Genomic DNA, 17,196 nt, shown 5'->3' with positions numbered 1-17,196 from the left:
AGCATTCATGAAACTGTGGAAGATGAGCCACTCCCAATAGGTGACAGAAAACAAGGACAACATCAACAGCACAGCAGCATTCTTTAATATAGAGAATGAGTAAACATTAAAAGTCTGTAGTGGTTACACTGCTACACGATATATAGGAAATCTCATGTATGCAACCTTTATGAGAAAGTCCAGGAGCAGAAAACATATGCTTTCACAAAAGTAATTTTATATATTAGTTGCATTGATTAAATGTCAGCAGCAATAGATGGTGCTGCTCCTTACGAACAACGAACATATATAGATAGTACCTCCTATGACAGTGCTTTCAATTTTTTTCAGAGCTGAGAAAGAAGACTTTTTCTCACATTTCTGCTATGTTTAAAATATACAAAAGAACCCCTCTATATTACAAGTTTAGTTAGAGTGGCATAAATTTATAAACGCAGTGTTGTTAGAAGATGAGAACATTATATTTGAAGTCTTTATTATTCAGGTCATTCCGTACTTGCTTTTTCTGTTATCTTTTCATTCAGTTGCTCTTTTTCAGAGCACTTCTCTAATCATTCCACTGGGTCTCATATCTTAACATCTGCTATAACATGTGAGTGGTGGTTTGTTATTTCCCTGTTGGTTCAGTAAAGAATAAGCCTGCAATGCAGAAGACCCAAGTTTGATCCCTGGATAAGGAAGATCCCCTGGTGAAGGAAATGGCAACCCACTCAAGTATTCTTGCTTGGGAAATCCCAGGGACAGAGGAACCTGGCCGGCTACAGTCCATGAGGTCTCAAAAGTTGGACACAAAGACTAAAACACCACCATCACAATGGTTCATCAATGTTTAGCCCACAGAGAGGACTGTTTTCCAAAGAATCCAACTAATGGTTGTTTTGTTTTCAATTAAATGATTTACTAAAAATATTTGGAAACACACACACACAGAAAACACACACACACATAAACAAATACACACAACGGATTGTACTGTAAAGTTTGTGACAAATGCATCTGGGCTATTTCTGGTGAAAATATAATCTGGGTATATGATATTCTGCTGTGCTCTTAGTCATGTGGATTGACGTGTGTACTTAAGCACTTTCATATGGATAATTATTATAAGACCTAAAAATTAGAATCAAAGCTAACTCTTTATCTTAGTTTTTAAGTAACCCATCAGGCAAATCCCTAAATAATGCAGAGAAATGGTTAAAAGGAAAGGAAGGACTGAAAGATAATTAGGGGTATGGTGGAAAAACAGTAGGAGGAGGAGAGGAAAAGAAAGCAGGAGAAAAAAAAACAAACAGAGTGTTAATGTCACCCAAGTTATTTTTGAAATGTTTTTTTGTTAATGATTCATATATTGATTTAAAGATAGTTGACTTTCTTTCAAGGTCCTGCCAATTCAATTAAAATAAACCCATTAAACCTTTACGGCACAGCTATTATGAAACAACTAGCATGCTAGAAACATGAAATAAATTGTAAAGGGGAGAGAAGAACTCGCATACAATGACCACTGACAGTTTGTTCAACCTCTATTTTAGCAGCAATTGTCCTTTAGATGTATTGCTATCTAATCATACCCCAAAATGACTATTTCAATGCCAATCTCATGTATTGAGAGAGAATATAAAACTCAGGGATATATTTAAGAATCACGATGTGTAATAAAACATCAGACTTACCTAACGGTTTCCTCTGATGTTTTGCTACAGAAAGAGCAGGTAGCTAAAGATGCTTTGATTAGCAGCAAAGTCAATCCATTTGACAGTAGAATGGATTAGAAACAAGACTTTAATTTAGGACACTTGAATATACTGCAAAAATCTCTCAAATATGTGAGTCAGGAGTCAAGAGGATGAGTACATTTTTAAATCTTGTGTGAAGATTGAGCTAGTGTAAGGAATCTTGAATTTCAAATGAACAGAAATGACTCTGATTTTGAAAGCTCACACTTTAGGAATAAATTGAACCATGAAAACTACATCACAGGCTTCTCCAAAACTACAATTCATCCAAAATTCTCCAAATTATCCAATTCTCCAAAGCTACAATTAACCCAAAATTATATTTCAGATGACCATTATATCTACTCCTGTGGGCAAGAATCCCTTAGAAGAAATGGAGTAACCCTCATAGTCAACAAAAAGTCTGAAACGCTCAGTCGTGTCTGACTCTTTGCAACCCCATGAATCGCAGCATGCCAGGCCTTGGGTGCAATCTCAAAAATGACAGAATGATCTTTGTTCATTTCCAAGGCAAAGCATCCAATATCATGGTAATCCAAGTCTGTGTCCCAACCAGTAGTGCTGAAGAAGCGGTATGGACCTAACAGAAGCAGAAGATATTAAGAAGAGGTGGCAAGAATACACAGAAAATCTATACAGAAAAGATCTTCTTGACCCAGATAACTACAATGGTGTGATCACTCACCTAGAGCCAGACATCCTGGAATGTGAAGTCAAGTGGGCCTTAGGAAGCATCACTATGAACAAAGCTAGTGGAGGTGATGGAATACCAGTTGAGCTTCTTCAAATCCTAAAAGATGACGCTTTTAAATTGCTGCACTGAATATGTCAGCAACTTTGGAAAACTCATCAGTGTCCACAGAACTGGAAAAGGTCAGTTTTCATTCCAAACCCAAAGAAAGGCAGTGTCAAATAGTGTTTAGACTATCGCACAACTGCATTCATCTCACACATTAGCAAAGTAATGCTCAAAATTCTCCAAACCAGACTTCAACAATATGTGAACCAAGAACTTCCAAATGTTCAAGCTGGATTTAAAAAAGGCAGAGGAACCAGAAGTCAAATTGCCAATATCCGATGGATCATCGAAAAAGCAAGAGAGTTCCAGAGAAATATCTATTTCTGGTTTATTGACTATGCCAAAACCTTTCACAGTGTGGATCACAACAAACTGTGGAAAATTCTTCTAGAGGTGGGAATATCAGATCACCTTACCTGCTTCCTTAGACATCTGCATGCAGGTCAAGAAGTAACAGTTAGAACTGGACATGGGACAATGGACTGGTTCCAAATTGGGAAAGGAGTACATCAAGGCTGGATATTGTCACCTGGCTTATTTAACTTATATGCAGAGTACATCATGCAAAATGCCGGGCTGGATGAAGCACAGGCTGGAATCAAGACTGCCAGGAGAAATATAAATAACCTCAGATATGCAGATGACACCACCCTTATGGCAGAAATTGAAGAAGAACTAAAGAGCCTCTTGATGAAAGTGAAAGAGGAGAGTGAAAAATTTGGCTTAAAACTCAACATTCAGAAAACTAAGATCATGGCATCCAGTCCCAGAACTTCATGGAAAATAGATGAGGAAACAATGGAAACAGTGAGAGACTTTATTTCTGAAGCTCCAAAATCACTGCAGATGGTAACTTCAGCCATGAAATTAAAAGACGCTTGATCCTTGCAAGAAAAGCTATGACCAACCTAGAGAGCATACTAAGAAGGAGTGACATTACTTTGCCAACAAAGGTCCATCTAGTCAAAGCTATGGTTTTTCCAGTAGTCATGTATGGTTGTTCGATTTGGGCTACAAAGAAAGCTGAGCACTGAAGAATTGATGCTTTGAACTGTGCTGTTGGAGAAGACTCTTGAGTCCCTTGGACAGCAAGGAGTTTAAGTCAGTCAATCCTGAAGGAAATCAGTCCTGAATATTCATTGGAAGGACTGATGCTGAAGTTGAAACTCTAATATTTTGGCCACCTGATGCGAAAAACTTATTGGAAAAGATCTTGATGCTGGAACAGATGAAGGCACGTGGAGAAGGGAATGACAGAGGATGAAATGGTTGGATTACATAATCAACTTGATGGACATGAGTTTGCGTAAGCTCCTGAATTGATGATGGATAGTGAAGCCTGGCGTGCTGCAGTCCATGGGGTCTCAAAAAGTCGGACATGACTGAGTGACTGAACTGAACTGAAAGCTACATGACTCACAAATGAGGAATAAACAAAGAAAGGAACAGAGATAGGAAACAAATAGAGGAAGAGAGGGAAGAAGGGAGGAAGAAAAGAAAGAAGGAAAGAGAGGGAAAAATAAGAGAGAAAGAGGAAAGATACATGGATGGTGAGCCATAAATACAACTTTTAAATGTCTTAGTATAACTTTGTGATATAACTTCCATTATTATTGGATACAAAGGGATATATACATGAGTTAAAGTAGCATCTTTATACTGTGTTAGTTTGGAAGACTTTCAAGACAGACATTATTTTTTCAATGCAATTATAACTATTTTAATATACTATTAATACTATTTCTATTTTTTCTTTATCTTTTTTTTTTACTAATTCAAGACCAAATTCTACTTGTACTTATTTAAAAAAATAAAATTCTATTCGCACAGCCTTGACTTTTTGTGCATGTGTATTTATACACATACACATATATACATATGAACACACACAGCATATGTTGTTGTATTGCATTTCACATTATTACACTTCTCAGATAGTAGTACACTTTGTTCAAACTGAAGGTTTATGCATCTCTGCTCCAGCAAGTCTATCAGTGCCATTTTTCCAACATATTTGCCCATTTCCTGCCACTGGGTTACATTTTGGTAATTCTCCCAATTTAGTAACTGTTTTGTTATTATATTTTTATGGTGATCTATGATAAGTGATTTTCATTGTACTACTATGACTTGCTAAAGGCTGAGATAATGGTCAGTTGGCATCTTTAACAATAAAGTATTTTTTAATTAAAGTATGCACATTGTTATTTTAAATATAATTCTACTGTACGTGATAGATTAATGCATAGTGCAAACTAACATTGTGTGCTTTGGGAAACCAAAAAAGATGTGTGTGGCTCACTTGATTGCAGTGTCTGCTTTATTGCTGTGATCTAGAACTGTACCCACAATATCTCCAAGGTATTTATGTATATTGCAAAGCATATATTTTTATAGGTACATCTCTTTGGAACTTTAGTGTTTGTAGATTCATCCTGGTTTCTCTTAGTTGTTTTTTCAGTATTCTTCTATTTCATCACAATGATCCCCTCAAAAAAAAAAAAAAAACCTGCAATAATGAATTGGTACAGTCACCTACTCTTTTTTTCTCCTCTTTAACAGTTTCTTGCTGATGAAGAGAATTGCACACTGCTGGTTAGTTTTACCACTTAAAAGTTGTTTCCCTTAAATCATATATATACATCTTGTTGGTTTTATTTCTCTGGAAAACACTAATAGAATCTCTATCAGATCAAACCAGCACAGAAGAATTTTTTTCACCTATACTTTTGAAATGGCATCTACAGGCTGGACTCATTCTTTTCTCATTTCTTCAAACTCTGGAGAAAATGATGAAAATCATTTTACTACATTTACTTCTGATTCACTATCTGACAAAATCAGTAAAAGTGTTCCAGTCATTGTTTCGTCTGATCTGTAGAATTTGGCATTGTCACGTGTTATTCTTAAAACTTTTTGAGAATGGCATTGAAACATGTATAATATCATATATGAAACAAGTCGCCAGTCCAGGTTCAATGCACGATACTGGATGCTTGGGGCTGGTGCACTGGGACGACCCAGAGGGATGGTATGGGGAGGGAGGAGGGAGGAGGGTTCAGGATGGGGAACACGTGTATACCTGTGGCAGATTCATTTTGATATATGGCAAAACCAATACAATATTGTAAAATTAAAAAATTAAAAAAAAAAAAAACATTTTTAGCTATATTTCCCGTAACTCTCTTTGTATTTTACTTCTTATTCATTAAATTGATCTATTCTTCATCTGCTTTGCAGTTAAAAATCAGGGTTCTCATATTTTCTCTGTAACTTTTCCTAGCTCATTACCACTTTATGTGATTACCACTTATGTGATTTTGACCACCATCTGTATACCAATCTCCTGATCCTGTATCTCTACCATAGGCCTCTCTCGTGAACTCTACGTTCATGTATCTAAACAACCGTGAGATACTTCACCTGGGTACTTCTAAGCAACTCTGGATATATAAGAGTGATCCTTTTATTTCTCACTCTAGAACCAAATCTATACAGGATACTAGCAAACATAAGGCAGAAATCTGCATCATTTTGTTTTCCTTTTCCCTCTCATTCTTTACATGTGATTGTCCACTAATTTTTTTTTGTCTCATCCTCCATATTCTCTTGAACAATGGATCTTGAAATTTTATTATCTATCTGCCTTTCAAATGATCAAATTTAATATTCCTTTTCCTTTATTACTCCCTAGGCAATTCTCCTGTAACCTTCTCCTACATATGTTTCCTATCTCCATGTCTGTTTTGGGGTCTCCAATGTGTCCTTTAAATGGATCACTGAGTGATCATTCTAGAACTGCAGTTTCTTCCATATGAATCTTCAACCAAGACACTTTGTGGATACTGACACCTTTAAGAACAAGTAGTACTGCCATGTTCAGCATAGTGATTGCAGTTCATAGTACTGTATTGCATATTTGAAGGTTGCTAGGGGAGTAAATCTTAAAAGTTCTCATCACAAGAAAAAAATATAACTATGCCCAATGATAGATGTTAACTAGACTTATTTGGGAGATCATTTCAGAATGTATACAATAGCAAAACACTATCTTGTACAGTGGGAACTGCTATTTGTCAATTATATCTCAAATTTTAAAAAAATTAAATAAAAGAATAAGTATTATTAATCTTGACATCAGACTTGAGCCTCTGTACTTTCTCTATTTAACCTACTCTGAAACTTTCTATAACCTACTCTGAAACGTTGATTTCACACTCTCTGATTATTTTGAAATATAGTTATTGAGGCTCACCTTGCACTTGCAAGCCTGAGTGCTTATAAAAACGTTTCTTCAGACTATCTCTTCCTAAAAACAAAGACATCTTTCAAGATTCATCTCAGGTACTTCATCAACTGTGAACCTTTTCTTGAATTTTTCTTTTAGGCATAGTCATAGACCTTCTTTTGTCTCCACAACTCTTAATAGGATCTTTGTCATAGTACTTTTGACAGAGTATTAAAATTGTTTTTAGCTCCTAAGATGCTTGTATGATAATAAAATGTGATATTTTCTGGTGCCATGGACCTAAACTACCTGCTCTACCCAACTTAAAATCCAAGTTTCAGTATTTATTGGGTGTTGGGCCATGGGGAATTATTTAATTTTCCTGTGCCTCAGTTTTCTGATAAGCAGAATGGGGCTACCAATAATTGTCCTGATAGTGCTGTTGTGAAGATTACATGAATTTATGTAAGTAAAGAAATTAAAATAGTGCCCTAAGACACTCATTAAAACTTATCTGTTATAACTGAAATCTAAAGACATTGATACTTTACTCCCACAAGGCTTAACACTTTCTGAAATGATAATGCATTCTCAATTAGAAATATGTTGAATAAATGCCTCTCAAATTAGGGATTAGATATACTGCAATATTGAATCTTTATGCCATATGCCATATTAAATACTTTCATTTTAAGAATTTCTGCTAACAAGTTCTTCTGAATTGAGACAGAGGCACCCAATTATATTTGATGGTATAAGCAATTTACTCGTGTGTGTGTGTGTGTGTGTGTGTGTGTGTATGGGCAGGCACATCTATGTGTTCCTTTAATGATACTTTTTTGAGGTGACTTTGAGCAATAAGCAATACATGCATTAAACATGTTTGCTTATCAAATTAGTTTCTGTGTTGCTCTGCAATATGGTATTTTATACATATCCAGGTGTTGTAGCAAATTCAATATGTCTATTTGTAAAAAGCATTGGTTTTACCTCTGGACAACCTTGGGATTTATTTGTGTATTAAGTCATAGTCATTATAAGCAATGCCACAGTTTGGTCTTGAAACGATGTCAACAGTAACATCTGATCCTTTTAAATATTAAATATAACAGTTGTTGAGGCTAATATCCATTAAACCACTCACTCCCTCCTCATTAATTTCTACAGTAAGAAAATCTTTTAATCTTGAAGGTAGGGAAACTTTTTTTTTTCCTCTCAGTAAGTGGAATTTCCTTGTTCTGGGGCTTCCCTGGTGGCTCAGTGGTAAAGAATCCATCTCTCAATGCAGGAGGCACAGGTTTGACCCCTGGTCCAGGAAGACCCCATGGAGAAGGAAATGGCAACCCACTTCAGTATTCTTCCCTGGAAATCCCCATGGACAGAGGAGCCTGGAGTGCTATAGTCCATGTGGGCTTAAAGAGTCAGATATGACTTAGCAACTGAACAATACAATATGTATGTTCTTGCTGCAAAGAAATATACATTAAATCTGAATCTCAATTATAATGTTTCAGTTGACTATTGTGCTTGGCACTTGTGCATTTTCCTTTTCCTATAACACAGAATTCTATATTATTTATAGTACTGTGTTTTACTGTGAACTGTCTCAAAGCCTTCTAGGAAGAGCAGGAGCACAAATATATTTATATATGTTTACACACTTACATATTATGGCTTGAACTGGCCCCAGTGTTATCATATTACTATTCCCATATCTAGAATCATCAAGACAGAGTTAATTAAACTTTAATTAGTTTCCATGTGGAAAGGAAATCTTGGAAACTGCTTTTTCATTTACATTAGAAACATACATTGCCTGAAAACCATAAGTTTTCATTATATTTTACAAATGGGGAGCCATGCATCTATGAAAATAATGTTTTAATTTCATAATGGATTAGATCTTAGACCTATTCCTTGCTAATCTATAAATACTGATTCATCTCTTAAATGATTTTGATGAATTCCATACTTTAATATCAATTATAAAAATAGAATTCAAGAGTATCAAACAAAACTTCTATAAGTAGTTCCTAGATCTTTTTAATCATGTCCACTGGGAGGTGAAATTCTACTCTAGCTAGGATAGATTAAAAGTCAATTTCATTAAATTTTCAACAAAATGTCAACTTTCTCACCTCAAATTCTGGCAAGTAAAGGCTAAGGATCTGCTCTAATTAAAGTCAGAATGGCTGCTCAGCAGACATTTGCCAGGAACCTCAATGTGATGTCCAGCTTCCATCACAAGCAGAGTTGACATAACTGACACCCAAGAGACAAAAGTTCTAGAGGTATGCTTCCTCTCCAGTTGTCTTGGATTTCAAAACCCAATCCTTATACTGAATTAATTCACAAGAAATTAGTGTACTATGACATAAAATTATCTTATCACAAAAACGTTACTGATTTTTATACTCTTTGACGTATCAAAGAATATTATAAGCAGAAACAATGTACAGTAACATCCAGGGGACATTCATGCTTTGGGGTGCTTCCCTTAAAAGTTTTGAAGGCCTTTCTTGTGCTCAGGGCTATTTGTGGAGCAATGCCATCTGAGTGGGTTACCCTGGACTCAGTTGAAATTGGTTGGGCTCCAACAGACGGTTCTCCCCTTTATGGTTCTCCCTGACTTTCCATTCAATTTTAGGGTTCACCAGGTACAATATGGACCTCAGAACTAGGATCTGTGGAGTTGTCCTGGGGCAACAAGACTAGATCCTGATTCCTAGTAGCCAGCCTGACAAAGAGATTGCTCCTGCTAAATGGTAATGTATGTTTTTTGCAAGATCACTAAAATTTGGACTGTGAGAATGGTACTCAAAGATTGATTTGATGTGAATCATATTTTATACATAGATAGGTACCCCACAGAAAATATTTGCTCAGGGCCCCATATCAGTTCAGTTCAGTTGCTCAGTCGTGTCCAACTCTTTGCAACCCCATGAACTGCAGCACGCTAGGCCTCCCTGTCCATCACCAGCTCCCAGAGTTTACCCAAACTCATGTCCATTGAGTCAGTGATGCCATCCAACCATCTCATCCTCTGTCGTCCCCTTCTCCCACCTTCAATCTTTCCCAGCATCAGGGTCTTTTCAAATGAGTCATCTCTTTGCATCAGGTGGCCAAAGTATTGGAGTTTCAGCTTCAACATTAGTCCTTCCAATGAACACTCAGCACTGACCTCCTTTAGGATGGACTGGTTGAACCTCCTTGCAGTTCAAGGGACTCTCAAAAGTCTTCTCCAACATCACAGTTCAAAAGCATCATAGGGCCCTATATAGCCTAGTGCATTTGGGAAGAACAAATCTGACTCCATATTAGATCTATTTTTTTTTTTTTATCTTTGTGCTTTGTTGCTTATACTTAGTAATACTGGCCCTGCACCATTTGCAAAAGAGTGCTGCCTATATCCTGAAATATGCACCATAGCCCATTTTCAAGACCTTGGCCTTTAAGAGTCCTTTCATATAGAGATAAAAACTTGCAGAATAGAGAATAACATTTGTCTTGGAGGTTTGCAGGAACCTCTTGACCTTAGCTATGTGGACACCTGCAAGGACAAAGGATTCCTACACCAAGAAGTTTACAACCAAACACACCCTCCCTTCCCTCACCTTGCCTTTAAAAGTGCTTTGCTGAAACTTTCAGGAGTTCAAGTTTCTTTGGGAAACCACCTGTTTCCTTGCATAGCCCTGCAATAAAACTTTCTCTGCTCCAAATGTTAACATTTTAGTTTGTTCAGCCTCACTGTGCATCAATCACAGTGTTTGGTAACATGAGGGCAACCTGACTATGTGTTCATTTTCAATAAACGTTCTAGTTGAAGACCTTCCTCACTATATTATTCAATATTTTTAAAATACATTTCTAAGAGGTAAGTCTTAAAATCATAGGGCAAAGAATTTAGCTCTTAAATAAATTTGTTTCATTTAAGCCAGCATTAGAATCATAAGACTCATCATGTTTCTCATTAGTTTAGATTTTCACAAATCTCTAGGGGCTTTAATATTCCAGAGACATAATCTATTATATCAGTTTCCTAATACTATTTTGACTATGGTTTTCTATTTCTGCTTTAGATTTATTTTAAACTCTCTTCAAACATAAACATTATTTTGTTAAAACCATAGCAAAATCTTTTAGAAAGTTTAAAAAAAAAACCCTGGAATTAGCAACATGAAACTAAATAAAATATGCATTTTCCTGAAAAAGATTTTGGTGTCATTGATAAGCTCTATGATAGATATGGCTCCAAAGTTGATGTAAGAATAATAGCAGTAAAGCATAAATCTGTTGAAACACGTAGTTGCTATTTTGAGAAAAAAAAACAACTTTTTTTCTTTAACTAAGAGATTAAAATTTGCATATTGTGTTGAGATTGATGTGCATATATTTGGGTTCCAACATTTATTACTTTGGCCATAAACACCTTTATAAATACCTTACAAAACCAATATTAAAAGGGTCTCCCGGTGGTCCAGTGATTGATAATCTACTAGACAATACAGGGAACTCTGGTTTGATCCCTGGTCCAGAAAGATCCCACATGCCACAAAGCAACAAAGCCCATGTGCCTGCAGTTACTGAGCCCATGTGCCCTAGAACCCATGCTCCACAGCAAGAGAAGCCGCAACAATTAGAAGTCAGCGAACCATGACTATAGACTAGTCCCAGTTGCCGCAACCAAAGTCTGCATGCAGCAGTGAAGCCCCAGCACAAAAAATGTTACACGTAAATCATCCAGGACTAGAATATAAAAATGTAAAACTTTCAATAAATGTATCATTATCATAATAAAATAAAATAAAAAGAAAAAAAAAGAGAGGAAAAAATTAATAAATAAATAACCTATAATAAAAGAATTACTTTAAAGAATAAGCATCCAAATTAAATACAGATCTTCAACTTAGACCAGAGCTACATCCCAATAAAACCACTGTCAATTGAAAACATTTTTAAGTCGAAATGCATTTAATACACTTATCCTACTGAATATCATTACTTAGTCTGACAGACTTAAACATTCTCAAAACACACTAACCAACAGTCAGGAAATCATCTAGCACAAAGCCTACTTTATAATAAGGTGCTGACTATCTCGTGTAGTTTATTAAATACTGTAGTAAAAGTGAAAAACAGATTGGCTGTGTAAGTATGGAATGCATATTGCTTTTGCAACATTGTAAAGTTTAAAAAAATCTTAAGTCAAACCACTGGAAATCTGGGACCATCTGTACCCCAGAACCACAATCTAAATGGTATAACCTATTTTTTAAGGGGAGGGAAAGGTAGATATTCTGGTCATTCAAAGACATGAACAATTTAGAATACTTATACCTCCTGATTTTTTCCTGTGTTTCTTGCTGGTAAACAATTCCAGAATGGATATGGCCAGTAATGTGCTATAGTAACACTTTTAGTTACATTTACACATGTTAACTTCATGACCTTGGTGAATAATGTCAAAAATAGAAATATAATATATACTAACTTCATTAAAATAACCAAGGAGAATTGAAGCAAAGAGGGATGAAATGATATTCCAAAGCTTACCCGGGTCATTGAGTCAGGAAGAGAAACCAGGTCTCTTGATCTCAATTCCAGTGTTCTACTCACTGGTTTGTTCAACTCCTGTGCAAAACATCCATACACAATACACAATGCATAAGCCCCCTCGCTATCAAGTTGTTGTCAAAAGAAACACTCATTACCTTTCCCACATACTGAGGCTCGGAGCCCATGTATTCCTCCAGCACAAAAAATTGATTCCATACCCAGCCACGTTTAACTCGGTGGAAATGTGATCGTTGTCCTGGTAGGTGGATAACATTCTCTCTTAGTTCTGTGGCTAAAGTCTGTTGTGGCTGAGGTTGAAGTGGTGTTAGGAGACCTCCATCAAACAGGACCCAGAGCAGCAGGGATAAACAGTTCCTTGTAAGCATTGGCAAAAGCTTTCCTACAGCAGAGTAATAAAAACTCCAGCACTTAATGTAGAATTGTGGAATCCAGGTTTGAGGTGTCTGTGGCCTCCACCACTTAGCTTTCTGTTTTATTGCAGAAATGATAATGCAGGCATTAATCCTTTTGATGAAAATGCTTCTGCTATATTATATTCCATCTAAAGGGACCTATAAAACAGATTAACAAAGATACATTAAATTGATAGAATTACACGATGATAGTCATCAAAACTCTCATTATATCTGCCAACATTGAAGGAAACAGAGAGAAAAGTCTTTAAAAGAATTATATTAGTAAATGATCACTGCTATTTAACCTGTTAACTTAGATAAAATGTCTAATCATTTTTTACTGACTTGAAAAAGTATGAGTCACAATAAAGCAAGTTTATCATAAATAGGAGCAATCATTTTTTAAATTTAATAACCATTTAAGAGTAAAACAGAGATCACTATTTTTTTTTTACTGAAGTATAGTTAATTTGCAATGTTTCAGGTGTACAACAAAGTAATTAAGTTAGACATATATATATATATATTCTTTTATATATTTTTCTATTATAGGTTATTATAAGAAATTGAATATAGTTCCCTGTGTTATATAGTAGGTCCTTATTATATGTTTATTTTATATACAGTATATTTTATCCTTTAAATTTAATCTCAAATTGCCAATTCATCTCCCTCCCTTTCCCCTCTGGTAACCATGTTTGTTTTCTAGAAAACAAAGTCCATGAGTCTATTTCTGTTTTGTAAATAAGTTCATTTGTATCACTTTTTTTAGATTCTACATATAAGGGATATTATATGATATTTGTCTTTCTCTCTCTGACTTACTTCACTTAGTATGGTTATCCCTTATTGCTGTTTAATGGTCTTGCCCAACTCTTTTGTGACCCCATGGACTGTAGCCTGCCAGGCTCCTCTGTCCATGGGATTTCCCAGGCAAGACAGTGGAGTGGGTTGCCATTTCCTTCTCCAGGGGATCTTCCAGACCCATGGATTGAACCCATGTCTTCTGCATTGCAGGCAGATTCTTATCACTGAACCCACTAGGGATATGTATGATAATTGCATTATTGCTGCAAATGACAGTATCTGATTCTTTTTTATGGCTGAATAAAATTCCATTGCATATGCATATCTACATATGTCACATTTTCTTTATTCATTCATGTCAATGGACACAGGTTGCTTCCATGTCCTGGTTCTTGTAAGTAGTGCTGCTATAGATATTGGAAAGCATACATCTTGTTGAATTAGAATTCTTCACTGGGATTATGCTTTTTAAAGTGAACTGAGAGTAGGATTTCATAGCCTTAGGACAACTGACATTTGGGGTTGGATAACTCTTTGTTGCTGGGGGGCCAGCATATACATTTTGTGAATCCTAGAAACACCACCTATCCTTCACTCAATAGATGAGAGTAGCATCCTCCCCCACTGCTAGTTGTGATAACCAAAAAATGTCTCCAGCCATTGCCAAATATCCCCTGAAAGGAGCAAAATAGATCAAGATTTAGAATCACAGATTAGAGAATAAGGAAAAAACAAAGCAGTTTTAAAGAAACAAAAAATCATGAAGTTAGAGAATAGGAAGTATACGACCATGCATGAAAGAACATTCACTGGAAGGATTAACACTGAAGATGAAGCTCCAAAACTTTGGCTACCTGATGCAAAGAGCTGACTCATTGGAAAAGACCTTGATGCTGGGAAAGAGGAAAAGGAGAAGAGGATGGCAGACACTGAGATGGTTGGATGGCATCACTTACTCAACGGACATGAATTTGAGTGAACTCCCAGAGATAGCGGAGGACAGAGGAACCTGGTGGGCTATAGTTAATGAGGTTGCAAAGATTCAGACAGGACTTAATAATTGAGCAACAACAACAATGAAAGAATAACGTAAATTCGCTAAACGAAAATGATCTAAGATGTATGAAATTGAGAAAAATGTCAGATGGCTTTATAAGGCTTTATAAGCTTTAATGTTTAAAAAAATGCTTCTCTAGTCCTGGCATACTAGAAATACTGGGATACAGAGGAATTATTTCATATATGGTGTGTGACTCAAAGCAACCTTGAATCAGTATCAGATGGATAATCTCTACTTTGCATTTAGGTAAAACTGAGCTTTCAACATTTTCCTTACAACAAACACTTTTTTTCATTCACTTATCTAAGGTTTGAACAGCTAAGATGTACTAGGTTCTTTGTAATACAGTAGGTAAGGAAACAGACATGATTCTTACCTTTTCTTAAATCAGGAATGGAAAACAAATATAGTCAAATACATAAATGAGGGCAAGTTTACCAATGCTGTGGGAAAAGAAAAGCAAATAGAATATCCTGATGGCAAAATTTAAGTGGTCAGAACTTAAATTAGCAAAAGTCTGACATAGGTAAAAATTGCAATGAGAATTAAAAATAAGAGCTATGTTATATTCTTCAAGCAGCAATGGAAAAAGGTGGCTCCAGCCAGGGAAGCTTCACACATTGGCACGAGGGGAGCATTGCCCACAGCCTTCTCAGAGGTTTCCAAAGGTCAAGAATGTCAGAAGTCAGAATCATATATAGTGCTTCCAAAACAAGACAACTAAAATAAAAATCAACTTATGTTTAATCACATGCCTATAAAACAGGGCATTTTGTCAACCTTTCAGTTGCAATTTGGTTTAGTGATTTTTCAGCTAGATATAATATAAAGTATAATGCATTCTTTACATATATTCAAAAGGAAAAAATGTGGAAGCAATTCACTGAAGATAAGATGTGAGATGGGGAGGGTCTAAAAGTTATACTCTGAGAGCATCCTACAATGACTCTCAAAAGGAGAAATAAAGTAGGATCTATTTTTTCTCTGGCCTAAAGGGATGCACCTGTTAGCTACCAGCAAAAACATGAACTGTATATATTTTATTGCATCCTTTCATTCTGGCAAAATAATGTTCATAAAAAGTTAACTTAGACTTATATTGTCCAATATGGGAACCACTAGCCATATGTGGCTGTGGAGTTGAAATTTGGCAATTCGATATTGAGATGTCCTCTAACTTTTCAATTATATACCACATTTCAAAAAATTACTACAAAAAATAAGAATGTAAAAGATCTCATTATTGATTTCTACATTTATTTTTTGTTGACATGCTAACAGTTTGGGTAAAGAAGGTTTGTTGTTCACTCGCTAAGTTATGTCTGACTCTGTGATCCCATGGACTGCAGCATGCCAGACTTCTCTGTCCTTCACCATCTCCCAGAGTTTGCTTAAACTCATGTCCATTGAGTGGGTGATGCCATCCAATCATCTCATTCTCTGTTGAACTCTTTTCTCCTTAGCTCAATCAGAAGGTTAAATAAATATAAACTATTACATTAATTTGACCTATTTCTTTTCCTTTTTTAATGTGATTACTAGAAAATTACAATTATAGATGCAGTTTGCATTTGTGACTTGCATTGTTCTCTACCATGTAGCACTGACTTAAATAAGAGTTTAAATCACAACTGTGATTTCTACTTAAGTCATATATATTTTAATATTCAGAATAGAATATCTAGCACATCATGTTTGTATGACAATATATTGGGATGTCAGAGGAAATTTGCAACTATATGCATTAAGCCTGTGTAAAAATAAGGCACATATTTTCCTCAGCTGTTTTCAAGTTTAAATTACTGACATCTAAAGTGTTTGAATTCTTGAACTTTCTGTTTTGCCCATGTTTCTTCCCCTACTCATGTCAATCTGACCCTTGGCATTTACAGAACAAATGGGGAGATAAACATAAGTAGAAAAGATGGATAGCAGGAACTCTAACTTTCCATACCTAGTCTATTGCATATAATTAGGTTGTCTTTTTGCCTTTGTGCTTCATTGATTTTTTTTTTCTCCTCCACTTTTTTTGGGGAGGTGTGAGGTATAAAAATTCAAATTTTAGTGAGTATTGACTCCTAAAGTTATTTCTTTAAACAAGTGTCTTTTTATTTTACATCAGCGATTTTTGATATTGGACAGGTAGCTTTTTCCATCATCAGCATCATCAGTATAGGTCCAGCTACCCATTACCCTTGAAAGCTGAGGATCCGAAATCTATTTGGACCTCCTTTTAAAGCAGTCTTTCAGAAATTCTAATTAGCTCATGGCTTCCCCCTTTGTTACCCAAGAATCCTTGCTTATTTAAGGGGATTAGCTCATAAATTATTGATAATTGAAGAAGAATATGAAAGTAACATAGAAAGAATGTTTTTTATAAGTTAATTCCGTAACACCTTAAAGATTAACATCACCAAAAACAGCCTCTAAATGCAAAACATTGTCATGAGGCTGAAGTTAAATGGAGTCACACCGTGGTACAACATCCCCCCATTTCCCTCACCTGGTGCCCACGTCTTGTTCTATCCTTTGACTCTCTCCGGACACATATTCTACCCATCCCACTGTATTCTTCTACTTTTTCATGCATTCCC

At 35.8% G+C, this 17,196-nt stretch overlaps 1 protein-coding gene across 4 annotated transcripts in view; it reads right to left on the bottom strand.

The window, feature by feature from the left end:
• Window positions 1–17,196, bottom strand: part of CDH12 (cadherin 12) — a 1,186,459-nt gene that overhangs the window by 329,708 nt on the left and 839,555 nt on the right. For all 4 annotated transcript variants that reach the window (XM_027520215.1, XM_027520212.1, XM_027520211.1 and 1 more), the window contains one exon: window positions 12,475–12,891. In XM_027520215.1, the coding sequence (XP_027376016.1) occupies window positions 12,475–12,705 (231 nt within the window). In that variant the 5' untranslated portion in view covers window positions 12,706–12,891. The remainder of the gene's footprint in view (window positions 1–12,474; window positions 12,892–17,196) is intronic.

This window comes from Bos indicus x Bos taurus, chromosome 20 (genome assembly GCF_003369695.1).
Source record: "Bos indicus x Bos taurus breed Angus x Brahman F1 hybrid chromosome 20, Bos_hybrid_MaternalHap_v2.0, whole genome shotgun sequence".
Lineage (NCBI taxonomy): Eukaryota > Metazoa > Chordata > Mammalia > Artiodactyla > Bovidae > Bos > Bos indicus x Bos taurus.
This window is presented reverse-complemented; position numbering and strand designations above follow the sequence as displayed.